The sequence below is a fragment of the Chlamydotis macqueenii genome, chromosome 4 (genome assembly GCF_036417535.1).
Source record: "Chlamydotis macqueenii isolate bChlMac1 chromosome 4, bChlMac1.mat, whole genome shotgun sequence".
Classification (NCBI taxonomy): domain Eukaryota; kingdom Metazoa; phylum Chordata; class Aves; order Otidiformes; family Otididae; genus Chlamydotis; species Chlamydotis macqueenii.
In genome coordinates this window covers 3,176,234-3,193,227 of record NC_141559.1, presented here as the reverse complement: position 1 = coordinate 3,193,227, position 16,994 = coordinate 3,176,234, and the positions used below count along the sequence as shown (strand labels likewise).

General features: G+C 42.7%; 1 protein-coding gene across 7 annotated transcripts in view; it reads right to left on the bottom strand.

The window, feature by feature from the left end:
* ANK2 (ankyrin 2) overlaps window positions 1-16,994 on the bottom strand; it is a 289,370-nt gene that overhangs the window by 52,172 nt on the left and 220,204 nt on the right. For all 7 annotated transcript variants that reach the window (XM_086746523.1, XM_086746525.1, XM_086746528.1 and 4 more), the window contains 4 exons: window positions 14,581-14,653; window positions 7,005-7,149; window positions 1,682-1,784; window positions 945-1,048 (listed from right to left, as the gene is read on the bottom strand). In XM_086746523.1, the coding sequence (XP_086602649.1) occupies window positions 945-1,048; window positions 1,682-1,784; window positions 7,005-7,149; window positions 14,581-14,653 (425 nt within the window). The remainder of the gene's footprint in view (window positions 1-944; window positions 1,049-1,681; window positions 1,785-7,004; window positions 7,150-14,580; window positions 14,654-16,994) is intronic.

The window sequence follows — 16,994 nt, the reverse complement described above, 5'->3', positions numbered from 1 at the left end:
AACAGCACTGGTCACAGCCAAATATCCTGCTACCAGCTGACAAACAAACGTCTCAGAAATGTCACAACTCGGTCAATTTGGAATCGCAGTTATCGTAACAATGTTCCTCTTCTGGACCAGGACTGCCTGTCATTCCAAACGGGACTCCAGTCTTATTTTTTGAAAGATAGGGACTGTAAGATTGCTGCAAATTCATTTGAGATTAACAACAACAACAACAAAAAAATCCAACAGCTGGACACAAGCGTAGGATTTGGTGTAAAGAATAAAATTACTTAAAACACAGTAAGTGAGAGCACTTAAATGTGCTCACAGATTTTGAGGCCAACCAGGATAGGCTTTGTAAGGATGAACTTGGCTGGGCCTGCGTTTTGGCCTGGCTTACTCCCTTTCACTGAGCTCACCTCCATGCAAAGGCCTACAAAGAGTCAGTTGTGAGAACACAGGGGCACACTGGCGAAATATGTGTAAAGCTCAGGATGTTTAGGTTGCTTGTCTATGACACGGTTGAGGTAACGTCAAATCCTTGGGTTTTTTTTTAGTAATCACGACAAACGATAGAGTTGGTGCTTACTTCACCAGCATAGGAAGTACTCACAACCTGCAGTGATTAGGCCCTTGGTCTCAATTATTACTGACTTTAAAAAGGCACTGTATTTATTTCTCCACTAAATTCACACGAATGCATGCGTGTATGCGTCAACGATCTCATTCATTCCTCTTGAACTCGACCCAAAGCCCACTGACTTGCAGCAATTTCAGTGGACGGTCTCGGCACTCGGGCTCGCTGGATTGTCAGAGCTTAAGAGATCATAACAATTTATTGACGGCTCTAGGAGGCAACAAATTAAAATACATCTCCTAGTCAAGCATTAGCTGAAGCTGCTGCCACTGCAGGTATGCCGTTTCTCTTTTTACAGAATAATGCTAATGGAGAGACTCACCCGGAATGAATCGGGCTGGAAGAAAGAGCCACATTGTCCAAGTGTTCCGGGCCCCAGCTCAAGCGATATGAATTCCTTTCAGCTTCTTTGGCCAGAGCTGTTACCTTGGTAAGCAAAAAACCCTCCTTTTTACTACAGTGCAATCAATTAAGCAACCAAACAATATGATGTATTTTGTGAAGTACTGCCTAAAGCATTTAAACTTTTTTTAAAAATGAAAACAAAGGAGTACTAATAGCATTAAGATATTAGAAACCTCTTACTGTAACATTTTGTACTCGCTCAAAGGAATAATATGTTAGTGGTCCCAGTGAAATGAACGCTGTGATTTACCAAAGTGGCATTTCCTAATTATTATTTTTTTTTTAAACTACAAGCATCCTTCAGGATAGTATCTTTGGGGACAACGGCCTCTAAGTTCATCAGATCACCCGAACATTTAGCCCAGTGGCTGTTAGCATCATTGAAAAATCAGTTAAAATGGAGAGTATTATAAAGACAGTCCTGTACTATATTCACACAGCTTATCCATTTATTTTGGAATAGAGTTTAATATTATAATAATATTAAATGCATAATATGCAGCATAATATGCCACTGAAAATAAATGAAAATCATATTTACATGAAAATAAAGCAGCATACAAGACATGGTGTCACGAGTACAATCTAAACTGTAATATTTTTATATTTCCCTATTTATCCGACCGAGAAGTGAGCCCAGGAGAAGGTGCTTACCTGCTGGCTGGGGATTACGACGGTGTCGTCAATCATGGCGCTGTCCCTCAGGTAGGAGGCATGGCTCAGCGTGTGGGACCTGTCTGAACTGAAGGATCGCAGGCTGGTAGGTTGGTAGGATGCCATAGCAATGTATCAGCGGTACAGATGATGTTGCAAAGGTGTCATGATAGATCGAGTGGGAGAATGAGAAAAGCGTGCTATTAGCAATATGATGCAGCTTCCAGGGGGAGTAGATAACAGTCACGGGGAGGGGGGGGGGAACAGAGCTTTACAAATCTGCGTTGTGCTGCCTTTCTGACCAAGGGCCACAAAGTCTTTTGACTGCCTGACTTGCTTCAAAACGCAGAACATAGAGATCAGTCCAGATGACAGTTTATTTTATACTCACAAATACTTTACGCTTGGCTTTGTGGCACGATAGTTTCCTTATAATAAGGAGCATGAATTTCTTTTAAGCAAGGCTCTTTGCAGAAGTTCTCTCTCCTGTGCCACACAAGTAAACCAGAGTGCCAACATCTGAAGAAAAGCTGAAATGATTCTTTCTGAAGCTTTGGGTTTTTTTCTACCTCTCCCCCCTTAGAAGTGTAAGTAAGCTAGCTTGCCATTGTCCCCTGGAAGGTACACACAGCAAGGTGAATTGTGGCCAGCCGCAAGCTCCTGCGTAAAACAAAATTCTTCCTCTGAATGCCAACAGCATCTTTGGAGAGGCAGTGGCAATGTGAGCACTGTGTTCTCTGTGAGGACACGCAGCTCTACAGACAACTGGTTGCTGTAGCAATGAGACACGCAAGGCAGTAAATAAGCTGCTTCCAAGCACTGGCTCAGAACGCAACGGCGTTATCCACTAGCAAAAAGCAAAAAAAAAAAAAAAGACAAATAAGGCACCACAGAAGGACATATTGTGGTAAATGGGGTTTCTGCTACCAAACAGCACTCGTTTTGTCCTTTAAATATTTCCTAGCGACACTGTTACAATCGTGATTTTTAAAAGCAAATCAGCCCCCTTCAGATGTTGTACATGTACTCCGGGACGTCATTCTGCACCTTGAGGAACGTACTCCATATAACTGAAGGAAGCAGATTTGTTTTCATGGCTTACACATCCCTGAGTAGTACTCATCATGACTAACACCCTGGATCGGAACAACAGGCCGTTTCTCTAGATACAGAGATTTTTAAGGGATAATTCATTTTCAGCAGTTAGCAATAAAAAAAAAAAAGCCATGTGCACATTATGGACATGAGATTGAAGTGCTTTAAATGCAGATCTTGTTGGAAATCATATTTTACCATCAGACCAGTCAGCTTTTTTTTAACACCAGCTATATTCACTCAGTAATTTTTTGAGCCTTTTTAGAAGCAAATGGTTATCTTCTTTTTATTAGAAATATATGGCACTGAAGAATAATCAATGCTATTGATCGCTGACTTATAGCAATGGCCTATTTAGTACAAAACTGAAAGCAAAGATAGGTATTACACAAGGATCAGCCTTAGGGAAGTGTTGAGGAAAAAACAAACCGATAGTAAATAATCTCCCTTACATGTCATGAAATTTCTTTCACCCAGAAAAGTGGAAGTGGTGAGACATGTAAGGTTTTTTTTTGGGAAAAAAATGCTGATTCCATTAAAACAACCAACAAAATTTCAGTAGGGACTGAAGTTCACGCTAACTGCATATAACATTTCAGAAAAAAAACTATGGAAGGGAACTTGACTGGAGAGTATTTTGGTTAAACATTTCAGTGTGAGTTGGGCAGGCAGAGTACACCTCCCTTGCTCATAACAAGAGCACTCTGGCGAATATGTGTTTGAAAAATAAGCCTCAGTAGCAGACCCCGTTTGCCAGCATCATCCTTTATTTATTTCGACGTGTGACGCTCGCAGAACTGCTTCGCCGTGCCATGCAATGCTCGCGAGAGGCTGACCATCCAAGCTGTAGGTTCTGCTGTGCAGCTAATGTCATGTCCTGGACAGACAGCAAACGGAAGGAGGCATGTACTGGATTTGACTGGTTATCTGCGTGGTGATTTTGTCCTTTTTCTCCTGCAAATACACTGCTGCTACCACCACTACAAGTAGCCCAGTACCTATCCTCTGCGCAGTACCTGTACGTAAGCTCCAGTAAACACCCAGTACACGGGGTACGGACTTTATCCACAGGCAAGGCATGCACAAGTGTGACTGAGGCCTGTAGTAAATTAGGAGCTTAAATTTCCTACGACACTTAATTTCAAACCTAGTGTTCAGATCACACTGCCCCTCTTCTGTGTGCTGCACCAGTTAAATGAAGAGGAAACCAGTCGTTAAAAGGTCTGTGCGTCCAAAACTTGGAAATAAAGGTGCTGACTGGAAGGACAGTCCAGCTACGGAAGTGTAGTGGCACCGAACAGAACTTATCGTTTATTACTGTAATAAGTCTTCAGGGATCCTATTAAAAAACCCCAAAACCTAAATCACGGAAACAAAACTAATGTCTAAGCACGGGTTCTTTCCACATCTGGTTGATAAATATTAAGTCACAGAGGTGGTGGGGTCAGTAGCACTCTTCTCAGCCCCAGAGACCGAACCGTGGAACCCAGGGATGCTACAAAGCTCCCGTCTTGCCCGTGTTAGGTACTGCACGGGCATGTATCGCCCACCTCTTCTAAGCCCTGAATAAAGCCCGGGTGGTCTCCAGAAAATAAGAGCAGCATACTCCAGCCCAGTTTCCAATCTGGATGACTTGGAGACCATGTTGAGTACGCATCCGCTCGCTGGCCTAGCCAGAGCTCCAGCAATCCCTAGGCCAGCTGCGTGTCTCTCTTGTTGTGGGAAGTATATGTTGTTGCAGAAGCCGGGAGAAGTACCTGGTATCATTGAAAACTGTACAAATCAGCCTTGAAATCTATTTCAGGCTGAAAGTCTTCCTCACATCTGTCATAGGCCAGAAAGGTGGAAGGGACTTACAGCGAAACAGAGTCCGTTTGAATACTGGTGACCTGATAGGGCCCAAATCCGTCCTGGCTCTCAGTACCCAGAGGAAGAACCCGGCTAGTGTAATCCATTCTCTTCATTTTTTACTCTACCACTGTTTGTCCACATGGAGAAGGGAAATGGCGAACCTTCCCAGCAGCATGGTGACAGAAGGACAGCTGCCAGCCGTTCCGATCTAGTGCAACTTCCCTGACCCTTGCTAATGGATCTGCACGGGAATCGGGGAATTTTCTGGGGGACGGTGGCTATGTCTGTGACCTTTCTAGACGGAGAGTACTGTTGGATCAGTATTCACCACGTATCGTACTCATTTGAGACTATAACTATCTCCAACTGCAGCTTCGTGCGTTTGGTTCTCCGACTTTCCGGCATACAGCAGCCTCCAAAATGGATGAGCAGGGATAGGTGCCATCAAAGGACACAGCGACAACATGTTTTCGTGCTCTGTGATACCTACCTGGGCATGGTGCTAACGAAAGCGTATGGAAAAGAATGAAGGGGAGAGAGAAATAAAATAAATAGGGAAGATGGTTACAAAAGAAAAAGATATGTTTTTAAATCAAATTGTTCAATGCACAAGATTACATGAGTCGAGACGGCTAATACTGTTTTGCTTTACTGAACTTCTTGAAAAACAACAAAGTCAGTATAATGCAATGAAAATCAATTAAAGCAAAATAATTTAAGCCGTCTCCGTGAAAATTCTCACAACCTAACAGTGACACAGAATGATACCGTGGAGTTAGAAAGATATCCTTTCTTCTTTCATTCTTTCTCCCCTTTAGAATTTTGCTTCATTTCAGTGTAATCATACTTGATACTGGATGTGGAATAATTTTCATACAACACAAAATAAAACACATCAGTGACAGGCCAGTGAAAACCTACTGAAATCCACTGGCACTATTTAAAGGCTAAAATATTCTAAATGGGAGCAGAAACTGAATTAACGCTTGCGTGCACAACCTTTTCTATAAAACATCTTAAAATTTAGGGAAAAAACCAAACTTGTTACCATTGAAAGCGTGTGATTAAAAGTTTTGATTTTTAAGCATTCTGATGTAGTTCACAAACACCCTCCGCGACTTAAAAAGCCACACAGTCACTTTGTTCTCAGTGGATTCACTGGAGCTGCCTAAAAACCAACAAAGACCCCACGCTCCTGAGACCTGAATGGGGAGGGATTTACGCACGCCGGGAGGCAAACCCAACCATTTCCTGCCATCCTTTGTTCCGGCAGCAATTCGCAGCCTACTGAAGTAAACAGAATGGATCCCACTCATTTCACCCAGCTTCCGAAATGCCACTGGAATAACAATCAAGACTGGAAAACGAGGTAGCTTAAACATTTTTTCTGTTGCTGAGATTTCAATTTTTTTTTTCTTCCCCCTTTAGTGAAGCCCAGTTTCTAAAGGCAGTAAATCTGGAGACACCACTGATTTACGCCGGACACTGTCATTTCCAAACAGGAACGCCCGCGTAGCCTATTCTAGACTGGGCTGTGGGTGTTCATCTACCACTTGGAGTCTCCACATGCGCTCACTAGGAAGGGCTCTCATTTTGAAAAGGCAGCTCTGGATTTTTGGGAGACTAGAGTGACATTCTCTAAAATAAAAAATATTAAACCTACAGGCATTATTATTCCACAAATATATCTAATCTTAAGTTCAACTTGTTAGTTATAAGCCACTCAGAAAGTTTTCTGGACTGAACGCACATTCTTTTTTCTATTTTTTTTTTTTTTTAATTTACAACATAAATACTGTGCTGTGCCAGTAGAAGGAAAATGATTCTCTCTCCTGCTAATTGAACTGTGATGAAACAGAAAGAGTCAACGTGTTTGCTGACAAGACACTCACTGCCCATCCAATGCGGAATGAATCCACTGCTTACCTCTTACCTCTACAGCCAGCAAACCACTCTAAAAAAAATCAGCTCACCTCACGCTCAAACACCCTGTCCACCTACCCACCCACCCCCTGGCTCACGACGGGAGGAGATGGAGATGATTCAGGAGCTCTTTTCCATAGACTCTTCCTCCTCTCCCTGGCCACAAAGACAATAAAGCAAGCTGTGCCTCTGCAAGAACCAAGTAGGACTCACAAATTCTTCACCAGACTCTGGGTACGTCATTAGTGCCAAACGTATTTATTTCCTGGTCAGGAAATATTCCTCCTGCCACACCTTCCTCCTACAAAGTGGCGACTGCCACACCGACCTACCTAACCAAGAAATGCTGACAAGCGCATCCTTAAGCTCAAGACCCCGAGAAAGGGACTTCAAACCTTTATAACAAAACCTGGGCAGAACTATCGTAAGAAAAGATACACGTCCAGGCAAATACCTGTCGGATCGGCCTCCTTCCAAGCTGTACCTTAGGTAGTTCATACCGTCTAGGAACTGGCTGCTTGGTAAGGAGTCATCTCCAAGTTCTCTGAGGTCCTCTGGCCTGAGGTACTCTCCTCCGTCTCCCGTCATGGTGTCGTCGCCTTTAAACCAATCACAGAGGGGACAGAGATAAGCACACAGACAAGTTTGACTTCATTTACGTGTCGGGATCTGGCGGCGGGAAGGCACAATAAACAGGAAGCCATTTTCCACTCGGGAAACACTGCAAACCACAAGCAATTAATGTATTTAATGAAACTGGCACATCAAGCAAGATTAAAAAAAAAAAATGAAATCAAGGTGATGAATCAATTAGATTTCATCTGATTTTTGCTGTTGCACATCCTGCTAGGGGACAAATTTCTTTGCTACTCTCTAAAGCATGATCTCTGTGTTCCTTTATCCATTTCAGAGCTCTGGTCACAGCCACAGTGTCACAGCCTGACCGTTTCTGATTAAATATAACCGCTCACTTGACTGAAAGCTGTGTGTTTTCAGCTGAAAAGGTGTTTTCTGTGGCCTTATGCCTGATAGCTGCAAATCCTAATTTAAACTCTCCGTCGCCCAAACTCCGCGTCACATTAGGCTGTCTCACCCACGTTCCAACATCCTTGTGTGATCAGCGAAAAAATTCTTATTTCTAAAACACAGCAATATCCAGAAACTGGAAATAAGCTCACGTGCATAGATGGTAAGGATCATTAATCAGAAAAGTAATTCATAATGAATCAAAGCCTGAATGACCGTTGATTATCTGACACAGTAACATTTTTGCATATACTCTGAATCACAAGGTGTTTTGTTTTTTTTTTTCCTAAGGTCCAAACTTATTTTCCCCAGGAAATTCTGCCTATATGAAGTCACAGTTTGCTTTTCCCAGCAGACTAACAAAACAGATCACTTTGCCAAGTAACATGTATTTTTTTTCTTTCCAGTCCCATTTGCAACACGGTTTCTCGCCACGGTTTCCGCCTGAAGATGTCGGTCGCTTTCCCCGTGGTTAGTCCCTGCTGCAAACACGAAGGACTGTAACGTTTCGGTAAGTGGAGTCCACGCTGTTTCAAACGGAATTCATTTGGGCATTTACACAGTTGTCACTTGTGTAATTTAAAGTCTTAAGAAAGGAAAATTGCAAAAACCCCAATAATTGTTACTGCCATTATTTCTGGTAGAACATCTTCCCCCTCGCCCTGCAAAACATTATTGGTGTTACGAGCTCTAGGTGCGCGCTACTAAAGGAAGGAAATTTGATATTTGTTTTCATGAAACAAAATCAAGCTGTTTTTTCTAGCTTGCTGTTTCACCTAATAAATACATAATTTATAATTTGTCATCTAAAACTAAGTAACCTTTGGCATTTTACAAATATTTCTTGTATACACAAATATTATATCTAAACATGAGGCTAAAATCTTTCCAGTATAACAACAAAAGCTCTTGAAAATTCCATCTGCCCACATTAAGAGGGAGAAACTGGGCACAATTTCACAGAAAACAAGAAAATGCATTAAATCATTGCACGTTTCCTGTCTTCTGACAGATGATGCCTCCTGTTTCCTGGGAATGTCACATTATAAAGCATGGGGCTTAGTGAAAACTTGGAAGAGATAAAGGCAGAGCTGTTAATCAAACAGTAAAAGGAATTTCAAGTTATATTTCAAACAAACTAGATGCTTATAATCACGCCAGACATTCCATCTATAATAGAAACAAAGGCAAAATCTTCACCACTTTCATCACACCCACATCCTTTACAAAAAAAAAAAAAAATCCAAGCTCCACTCTTATTTCAGCTTTGGCCTCTCATCGAAGAGTTGTCAGCAATGGGTCGAAGCCACACTGGCTGTTTTATGTGATGTGAACATCTGCAGACAGTAATAAGATGACCCATGAGCGTTTCACAACATCTCCAGAACATTTATCTGTTGGTAACACCGCTTCCTTGCTCGCACACTGGTCCTGAGTGAGGGAACTAGGAGTTAAAGTCACTCCCCACCATCCCCTTGTGCCTTTCCGTCTTTCCTTCACGAGATGAGCTCCCAAAACAAGGAGTGCCTCCCAGTATACTAAGGAGAAAAAAAAATGTATTTAAGTCTAAATGATTGTGTAGCAACACAACATTTCATACAATTGTGGCTACCCAAGTGTCTTAATTCCTGCTTTGCAGGGCAATTGCTCGTATGCAAGGTGAATTATCCTGAGTCCCTGTAACAAGCACTCATTCATCCTGCCGGTACTACTCCGTCGGCATTAAAATATCTGACACGGCTCGGTCTCAGTCAATTCAAACATAGACAGTTACGTTACCTGCTGAGAAGAAATTACAAATTCAGTTGACCATGAGCTTCTTTCCAGAGCAGATCTTACCAGATGGTAGTTTTGTGGCGGTACACGAAATTATCCTTTTTAATCATGCCAGAAACAATTCATCTGCCATCACACTCCCCACCAAATTAATGACAGGAATGTTTTCCCCCGGTTTGTGACAAAATTGACATTGATGCCCCCTGATTTGCAGTGGCCACCTATCAACTTAGAGCTGGATTTCGGTGAGTTACTCACTTAGTGATTTATCGTCTATGTACCTGAAAGGACACCTTCCTTTCTTCATTGACGCCAACAGACTATCAGAGCTTTACTTGACAGGGGAAAACACACTACAAAATACTGGGGGACCCTGCGCTGTGCCCCAGTTAAAGCATTCCTGGTCAGCCTTGGCCTCACCGCTGCTGCTGCTGCCCATCTCTCAGCTATCTCTGAATGTAGTCACGCCAGTGTTTGATCAAGTAAGCAGTTTTAAATTTTTCACCACGTCATTCTGTATACGCATCTGTAGAGTCACCTCGCTTGGGGAAGCCTCAGCGAAGGCAGCTCCTACCACTCCTGTAGTTCTCCTGCTACAGAAGCGAGCTGCACAAGACAACTGCTATATGAGAATTGCTCTGGAATTGTTTCTCACAAACCAGAGAGAAAATATAGGCAAAGGTTAAAAAAAAAAAAGGAGGGTTATGAGAGAAACTGCCAGAAATGGCTTTTAATAGATGTTTGTAAAGCCGGATACAGTTACGTGAGTTTGCCAAAATTATTGTTTTCTCTGCAGCATGCAGATAAGTCTACAGCTCCCCACATAAGTGCTGCTCCTTAAAAATAACAGATGGAGGAGGGACAGCTATGGCAAGCACAATTTTTTATGGAATATGTATGTCCTGAAGCATCTTTAAAAGAATGTATAATGCAGAGTTTCTCTGACACTTCCCTTGGACACTTCACTTCCCTAAAGTCAATCCTCTACCTAATGCCCCTCCGCCCCCCACTAGAAGTTTTCCCAAATTACAGTGTGGCTAATGCTTTAAATTTCTTTATTTTCAGCCAGTCAGGAAAGCAGCGTTTCAGGTACGGCTTCATGCAGACTTTCAGATATTGATATATGACTTAAAATGAATCATCATGCCAGCTACTGGCAGCTCAATGCAGCACTTGCAGAAGGACAGAGATGAAGCAAATTAAAAGAATAAAATCTGTATGTTTATCCTCCAGGATCTGCAGGGAGGGGAAGATGCCTGAAGTTTCTTTTCTCACAAATTAACCTGCTGCAAAATGAATTCCAGTGTTTCACAGGTGGCTGCTACGGTATTTACAAAGTTGTTACGTTGGATCTAGGTAACAAAGAGTAAAAACCCTGCCTTTTTAGGCCTGGACCAGAACAAGTCTGATGAGGAGCGGCTGAGGGAACTGGGATTGTTCAGTCTGGAGAAGAGGAGGCTGAGGGGAGACCTCATTGCTCTCTACAACTGCCTGAAAGGAGGCTGTAGCAAGGTGGGTGTTGGTGTCTTCTCCCAAATAACTTGTGATAGGATGAGAAGAAATGGCCTCAAGTTGCAGCAGGGGAGGTTTAGGTTGGATATTAAGAAAAATGTCTTTACTGAAAGAGTGGTCAAGCGTTGGAACAGGCTGCCCAAGGAAGTGGTGGAGTCACCATCCCTGGAGGTGTTCAAAAAACGTGTAGACGTAGCACTCTGGGACATGTTTTAGTGGAGATGGTGGTGCTGGGTTGATGGTTGGACTTGATGATCTTAGGGGTCTTTTCCAATTGTAATCATTCTAGGATTCTATGAAACTATCCCTACCTCCCTAAGCCACAGAAGCCTTTGAAGGTCATTGCCACATACTGTCATGCTGAGAAGTCTTCTAAGTGCCACTCTACTTCAGCCTTTCTACTCCCTTCTGCCTGGAAAAGTAGTTTGGTCAAAAAATAACTTGTCCAAACAAACAGAGAGATTAATTTTCAGAGAGATCAGTTCTCTGGGTTGGTTCACCACATGGTGAAACATTTGTGCTGACATAATGGAGGATGTGGGAAAATGCGGTTAGAGCTACGACAACTTCTTGCAGCAGCCTGAACTTAGTCTCAAAGAGAGAGTGAAACCAGAGCTTTTGAAAATTAACTGGACTGGAAATAGAGCAGAAGATGAGGAGACCCAAACAGACAAAAAAGAGACCTCTTCAACCTGCTTTGCTGGTTGGTCTTGTAACCTCTCTATAGAGCACTGTGCTTACCGTACTAGCCCAGACGGGAGTCACAAAGATAAACCATCGGCAGTTTGGACAGCTCTTTCGCCACAAAAAGGACACGTGGAATGAGTACAGAGGAGCAGCAACACGCTCCTCAATTCACTAAAAAAGGTTCCTGCCTTCTTCTAGGTCTTCCTGTGTGTCTGCACTGACTCAGCCCTAACAGAAACATCTTCTGCTTAACTTCACTGACTCTGTAGATGACACTGCACAAGATGCTTCGCAGGAATTACTGCCGTAACGGTCCCGCAGGTGCTAATCGCTTTTGTGGCAACACCTTTACAGGAACCAAAGTTTGTAGCGCTATGGGCAGCTAAGCCAGATACAACGATAAAAACGCACATTTTTAGCACAATTCAAACCACGCAAAGCGTTTCAGAAACCACATCACAGACTACAGTACAGAGAAAGCAGCAGGAACACCCACGTGCACGCGTGTATTTCTGTGGTGTATGAATAAACCGCGTAATAAATTTGGGCTGATCCATCTTTGGCCCTGATGCTCACAAAGCAGGACAGATTCATTAATGCCACAGAGCATCTGATACAGGTAGGACCTCATAACAGGCTTACAGCAGATGAAGCAGGATTTTTCTATTATCATGTTTTTGCTAGCCTGTGAAGTTTCCTTTTTTCCACTTCTTCCTTGATCCTTGCACAACAGCTCACGAATCCATTTTCATCTGCTCTGTTATTGGCACGGGTGTTTCTCTTTTCCTGACAACACGCTCTTGCTTCTGTACTTAACTTCGATACGTATCATCTAAAATCTAGTAATCTAATTTAAAAAAATATTAAATGCAATTTTAAATTACAAAATATAATCTGATTCTGCTCAAGGGGAAGATTTGTTTTTTTCAAGTACAATAAAAGGTAAAGAATTCTAAATAATAATACAATTGCTAAGCATAAAAATGCTGAGAGAGAATTAGTGGCACTCTCAGTCCATTTAAAGTCTTTCAAAATAGGCTACAGAGCAGGACGTTACTCACCAGGCTGACCTATTTGATGGATTATTTTATTTTACACTGCTAAGACGGGACATTCCTGTGACAAGTACCATTCCCGTTAGGAATTTTCGCGACATCCTGACTGTTTGGCCTACAGAACCAGATTTTAGGAGGACAACGGCCTGACACGCTTTAACGGTGACCAACCTGCTCCCACAGCACCTACGCCGTGTCCGCTGGCTGCTGACGAAGAGTAGGTGTCAGCCGGTAACAGAAAAGCAGAAAATGGGAATTCAAAGCACTGGAGAGCGTTAGTCATGCTGGATGGCCACAAATTCTGCCAGCGTATTCAAGCTACAAGTAATAAATCTTGGATTTTTCTGGCTGCCCTTCTTCCTCCCACCTTTCAGGAACCGCACGCCCAGTCACGCGTCAAACAGAGCAGGGTTAGGCACCCAGATTAAGCAAAATCACGTCGCTTCCACACAAAACCCACAGCAAACAATCTGAGTTAAGCAAAAAGAGAAAGCTTGCAAGCCTTACTCCACCAGCTCCTGCTAGCAGCACCCGTGCCACTAAATGCCTCGCCATCGCTGAAGCGCTCATCATCAGAGTGTTTAAAGGCTGTACAACACAGAAAGGGGTTTGAGAAAAAGGAAAGCCCTGCGTGAATCCTGTGGGAGCAGAAAGACATGCCGGGCTTCGTGGATTTAAAGACGGTTAAATGGGAGTTCAAAAAATCGGGAGAAAAACCAACAAAGTGCACTTAGGGCTATAAGCAATTTACGGGCCATTTAGCACAATAATTAAGTATTGAATGTTTTTCAAACAGAGAAAATGTAGAAAAAACATGCCGGAGAGAAATAATTTCACAGATCATGATGAAGCAGAAAATAATTTCTTTCGTACCACACTTGTTTGCTTTCACGTGCAGCTTTGCAAGCATTAAGAAAAAAAAAGTAGTACCTGGAGCCTAAACGTCTCAAGAGTGTAACTCATTAATCAGCAAAAATCCCATTTCAAAAGGCAATACAGGCAGTTTAAGAACATTAACTTCCAGTGCCGTTTGAAACCACAAGTGCATTTGTGCTCTTTGTGAAAGGAAAAAAACCCAACCTTGTAACCTGTGTTCCTGAATCCCTAGGAATTTTTGAAATGAGTCACTCTACAAATTATTTGCATGAAATAATAATAATCACCATAAAATGGCATATGTTAGATACTGTAATTAACTAACACTGCCAAGAGTAAAAAAGATCTTAGAAAATTCTTGCAAATGTGTGTACACGTTTCAGATGCCACTGTGATTAAAATTTACAAGAAGTCATCTGTGAAGTTTTAGAAAGGGATGTTTTTAAGCTATTTCCTTAATTCTCTGTTGCAGAAAACCCCAGTACTTTATCAACCCCTCCAGAAGTTCACAGAAATCTTCTTGGGACCGAGCTAAGCGGTGCAATGGACGCCTCCTGTCTGTGCGTACAACCAAAAGTGCCCCAGTGACCGGCATGTTGCTACTTTATCTCGTGCCGTGTGTACCCGTGATCTGTGCGCGCCAAAAGCTCCCTCAGAGGAATGGCCTCCTCGCTTTCCACCTTATGCGTGGTCTTACACCAATGTTTGTGTAAGACAGCGTGGATCTGAAATAGGTAGCGCTGATCAAAAAAAATTCATTGCTCGATTTCCTCTTTATGGGTGAAATCAAACCCAGCTTTGGGACAGCTCTACACCAAAATTTTAAAATCTGGAGTCAGAAAATGTTCTCATTTGTTGATTTGGTCCAGACAAGCTTTTTCCGAAAAAGATGTAGGGGTCCAGGGTTTGGGGTTGGGTCAACTTTTGGCATCTTTATTCGAATGCCATAATGACATCATCAGTAAAAAAAGGGCATTACACAGAACTTTACTTCAAGCACCGCAAAATGAAGATGTCCAAGTACTTAAGCAGCTCCCCTGAGCCTGTATTACGGGTGTCCTGAGCGATACGGAACAGGAACACAGCAAAGTTGCTCACCTTCTTCATCTGAAACATCCAGGACCTCGGTCATCGTCTCGGGGACATTTAGCTTGTGCTTCTCTGTTACAGTCTGCAAAGAGAGAATCACCAGTCCTCAAATTAAACACCAAAAGAAGAAACAATGTCTACAGCAGGGAATTTGCAACAGCAGCGAGATCTGCTGAGACATTTTAGAGCGTGTTTGCTCTTCCCCTAACTTGATTTTTCATCTTTACTCCAGAAGCTCCTACCCTCAGCGCTGTATAAGGTAACATTTATTCTGACAGGAAAGTAAAAAAAAAATAGAGATAATGAGCTAGTCAGAGGAAGAGAAGGGAGAAGAAGGGAGAAGAAGGGAGAAGAAGGGAGAAGAAGGGAGAAGAAGGGAGAAGAAGGGAGAAGAAGGGAGAAGAAGGGAGAAGAAGGGAGAAGAAGGGAGAAGAAGGGAGAAGGGAGAAGAAGGGAGAAGAAGGGAGAAGAAGGGAGCTCTCAGCAAATTTATTTATAAATTGTGCATGTAGAACAATTCAGCTCAATGTTTCCAAGATGCTTTTTCAGTGAATTAGGTAATGTCTACAGAAGAGCTTCAGAAAGTTGTATGTGACATCTGGAAATTATTAAATTGTAAAGCATTTGGAAATGAAGTTATGAATGATGTGAAATTGTTAAACTAAAAAAAGATGCAAAGGATTTACACAGATCACTTGAAACATTTCTTCCTCCCTCAAAAGTGACTACACTGCATATTAACGATATCATTTTGATAAATCATGTATATTCCCCCAAATCACGTACACATCAGGGGAAAAAGTTATTTGAAGACTCTGATATATTTTGTGCACCTAAAAGCTTAAAATATTGTGATATAAGGGAAGCGTGGACCGAGGAGTGCTGGGAGGACACTGTTTGAGAGCACAGAGTAGTAGAACACGAAGATTTTTATTTTTTAATATGACTTTATCTTAATAAATTACTTCCAGGAGGAAACAGAAGATGTTCAGGATGCTGAATCATGAATGGGGACGCCCTTTTAGCATCAAGATGCACACTGGAGGAAGAGATGAGGAAGTGCAAGGTGTGAAAAAGTTCCCTGCAGGGAACCCTTCAGCGTGTTACTGTACAGGAGACAAAAACGCCAAGGACTTCAAAAAGAGCAGTGACCAGAGCGGCCTCAGTCACAACAGAAAAATAAATATTTCCCTGGCTCCATCCCCACCTGCGGCCAAGCCAGCCGAACTGGGGAGCTGCGGCGGGGTGCCACACCTATCGCTGTCGCCCTGTAAGGGATGTCGGAGCAGATGTGTCCCTTTGGCGCGGGGAGGGACGTCGGGAGGCCACGTCTCAGTTATGTGCTTTACTTTGGGCTTCTGTATTTAAGTCTTTCACTCTAAGGCCATTTGCATGGCAAACCTTATTCTCATTTATTTCCAACTCACCTCTAATCTGTGAGTAAAAATAAGCTCACGTTATTCTCTCTCTTGCTTTATATTCACGTGGCTCCGCTAATAATGACACTAACGCCAGCAAGAGGAGAATTTGTTCAAAGTTAGACCAAAGCCTTTGGCACTGGAGATCTTTTCCTCATCTTGAGTGCCAGTGACTCGAATATCAATAAAGCATGGCCCTGTCTAACATCCTCCCCGCATCGCTCAGCTACAGCCTCTGAGAATGAAGTAGCTATGGTGACAGCACCTTTTTTTTCAGCGCTAAACGCTGTGTTCCGGTTTGGCAACACCAACCTCACCATCTGGAGAACTTTACTGCAGGGAGTGCCTGTGAGTGCCTCTTATTTATCCCTCCGTTTTTGGACTTGTTCTAAATAACGTTTAATCAACGTTCCCCACCATGGTCACCACCACCAGAGGCTTTTATTCTCTGCATCCCTAAGGTACAAGACTCAGACAAATTGAAAGCTGAAAAATCTGCTGAGTTTACCAAGGGTTCCCACCTGACGTTTGCGAGCGGTGCTTTGTACACACAGTTCAAGATGTCAGATTTCTCTTATACGCAAGCAGTAGAGGTCAACTACACAAGACCAGTTCAGCATTTGATTCAGTCCTAAACCCGGGTGTCTGGCAGAAAAAATCCATTACCCTCAAAGTTTAAAGAAACATTTACCCAAAGTAAATAACTCGCCGGTGCCTGTTCATCGTGCAATCCCTATTATTACAAAGCATCTAAGACTCAGGGATGAGACGGTGCAAGGCTCCACAGCGCGATGCTTTACGACTGAAGGGAAGTTACAGCTTACCTCAGGCATAAATGGGAAAAGCGTGCCAGGACACAGCACAGAGGTGGTGTCATCTGAGACCAAAAAATATACTTTTGGAAAGAGCTAGTTTCTCAAAAAATTTTACCTAGGTTTTATTTTTCTACATCTCTGAACAGATATATATGTATCTATTTACGCACGTACACGTGTGACGTGCCCT